At 37.5% G+C, this 2,207-nt stretch overlaps 1 protein-coding gene across 1 annotated transcript; it reads left to right on the top strand.

Moving 5' to 3' along the window:
- Window positions 1-1,829: 1,829 nt before the first annotated feature.
- LOC124892394 (probable LRR receptor-like serine/threonine-protein kinase At3g47570) lies at window positions 1,830-2,181 on the top strand (the record flags this gene model as incomplete). Its single annotated transcript, XM_047403684.1, has 1 exon — window positions 1,830-2,181. A coding segment is annotated over exon 1 (352 nt), but the record flags the coding sequence as incomplete, so codon positions are not given.
- Between the last annotated feature and the right edge of the window lie 26 nt (window positions 2,182-2,207).

Below are 2,207 nucleotides of genomic sequence, written 5' to 3'. Positions count from 1 at the left end.
ATATGTTTATGAACTGTTTTAAATTGCTCTCATATATGTTGAATATAAATTATTATTTTGGATTTGCTCTGCGTACCAGTACATCTATATTGACCCCCTACCTCTCAGGTTCGGAGGCTTAGTCCAAGGGTCCAGCTAATCAGTAGAGTATTCCAGAGAGAAGTGATCCGTTTAGTGGCGAGCCTTCTTTGTTCCAGAAGGCCTGTTATTTCAGATTATGTTATTTCGTTGGTTTGGTCTACTGGGGACCTTGTCCCAGTTTTCAGAACAGTTTTGAGATGTAGTAGAGATTTCGCAGACTGAGTCTAATCTTATTCAGATGTTTTGAATTGTAACTTTCATTCTCATGTCTTGAAACTCAGAGTTAATGACCATGTTTCCATATCAGATTCTATTTCCACATATTCTCTTATTATATGAATGTTGTGCATGGCTATCAGATAGAGTAGGACGTTCGGGCCTTCATGATTCGGGATGTCCGTCACGGCCAGGTCCTAGTTCGGGTCGTGACAAATATCTTGAAAGTGGTTTAGAAAATAATTAATTAATGCTAAGGGTACTAGAAATAATTCTTTTGTTTTTCTTGATATATCAAAAGTAATAAATTAAATTAAAAATCTAATAAAAAAATAGTGATAAATAAAAAAGAGTAAAGGAAATATTTAACAAATTAAAGTATAATTGCACTCTTGGTCCCTCTATTATAACGACCATGTCAACAATAGGGATAAGAGATTCTGGGATAATAGGGATAAGAGATTTCGCAATTAATTTTAGGATAAGTTTACTTCAAGTTTGGTTGAGATAAAAACATGGGATAAATCATCCCTAGGATAACTTATTTTTATCCCTCCTTGAGTGTGACGTAACTAATCCTGAGATAGTTAATATCCGAATAACTTAACACTCTTTGTCAAAGTGCATTTTTATTGCCGCTGACAACTTTCGTTAGATGTGTTTATAGCACCATTCCGTTATGTGAAATCAATCCTTATTCTGCACTTGCTCTCACCGCCCTAAAACATATATAAATCATGAATTCTTCAGAGCGGTAAGGCAGACGTATAAGGACCATCGAAGAAGTGCCTCAACGCCTTGCAACCATTACTTTGATTGTTCTTTATGTAATTATAAACTCCACGGAACTTTATCAATTTCAATGCAACTTATCCTTTTGGAGCTGACATAACAAACTACACGAGCCGAAAAATTTCCTGAAGGATGCCACCTTTTTTCTTCACAAGTTGTTTGGATATCAAGATATTTAAAAGGAAAGTGGTTGTTGTTGAGACCAAAAAAAGGGCAGTCTGGTGCACTAAGCTCCTTCTATACGTGGGGTCTAGGAAAGGATTGAAACTTAAGGATATAGCATACGTGTAGCCATACCCTGCATTTTTGCAAGAGGCTGCTTCCACAGCTCGAACTAGTGACCTTCTGGTCACATGACAACAACTTCACCGATTACACTGAGTTGGTTTAATTCCTCAATTCTATTAGCATTAGACATTAGTGTTTGGAGCAACCAAATAACAAGATTTGACTATTATTGGCACTACAAATTATGAAAGCAAGACTATTTCCAAAGAATTAAGCACAAAAAAAATAAAGCACGCAAGACTTGGTTGACTTGCCAAGTCTTTGGCTGAATAGATGACTTTTTTGCCACAATATTTATAATTCTGATTGAGATGTGAAAGACTTGGTGGATTTGGTGGTATTAGTATTGATAAGACCAAAAGGGAGAACCTCATTGCTATTTAAAGTCTCAAAATGGAGAAAGCCTTCACATTTTTTCTCTCAACACTCTTGTTGCTCATGCTAGTTCAACTATGACCCAAACCAACACTACCACTGATCAATTAGCTCTTCTTTCGTTAAAATCTCAAATCATGTCCGACCCTTTTCACTTCTTGGATGAAAGCTGGTCTCCTGCTGTTTCTGTTTGTCATTGGATTGGAGTCACTTGTGGCTCCCGCAACCAGCGAGTGAAGTCCTTGAATCTTTCCAACATGGCTCTTGCAGGAAGGATTACCCGGGAATTCGGAAACCTCACATTTCTTGTTTCTCTTGACTTGGGAAGCAACAATTTCCATGGAAACTTGCCTCAGGAAATGACACGCTTGCGTCGGCTTAAGTTTCTTGATTTAAGTTCAACAGCTTCAGCGGGGAGGTTCCCTCTTGGTTTGGGTTTTTACACCAACTTCAAT

This window comes from Capsicum annuum, unplaced genomic scaffold (genome assembly GCF_002878395.1).
Source record: "Capsicum annuum cultivar UCD-10X-F1 unplaced genomic scaffold, UCD10Xv1.1 ctg46592, whole genome shotgun sequence".
Classification (NCBI taxonomy): domain Eukaryota; kingdom Viridiplantae; phylum Streptophyta; class Magnoliopsida; order Solanales; family Solanaceae; genus Capsicum; species Capsicum annuum.
Note: the sequence above shows the minus strand (reverse complement) of the source record. Positions and strands in the feature narration are given on the sequence as shown.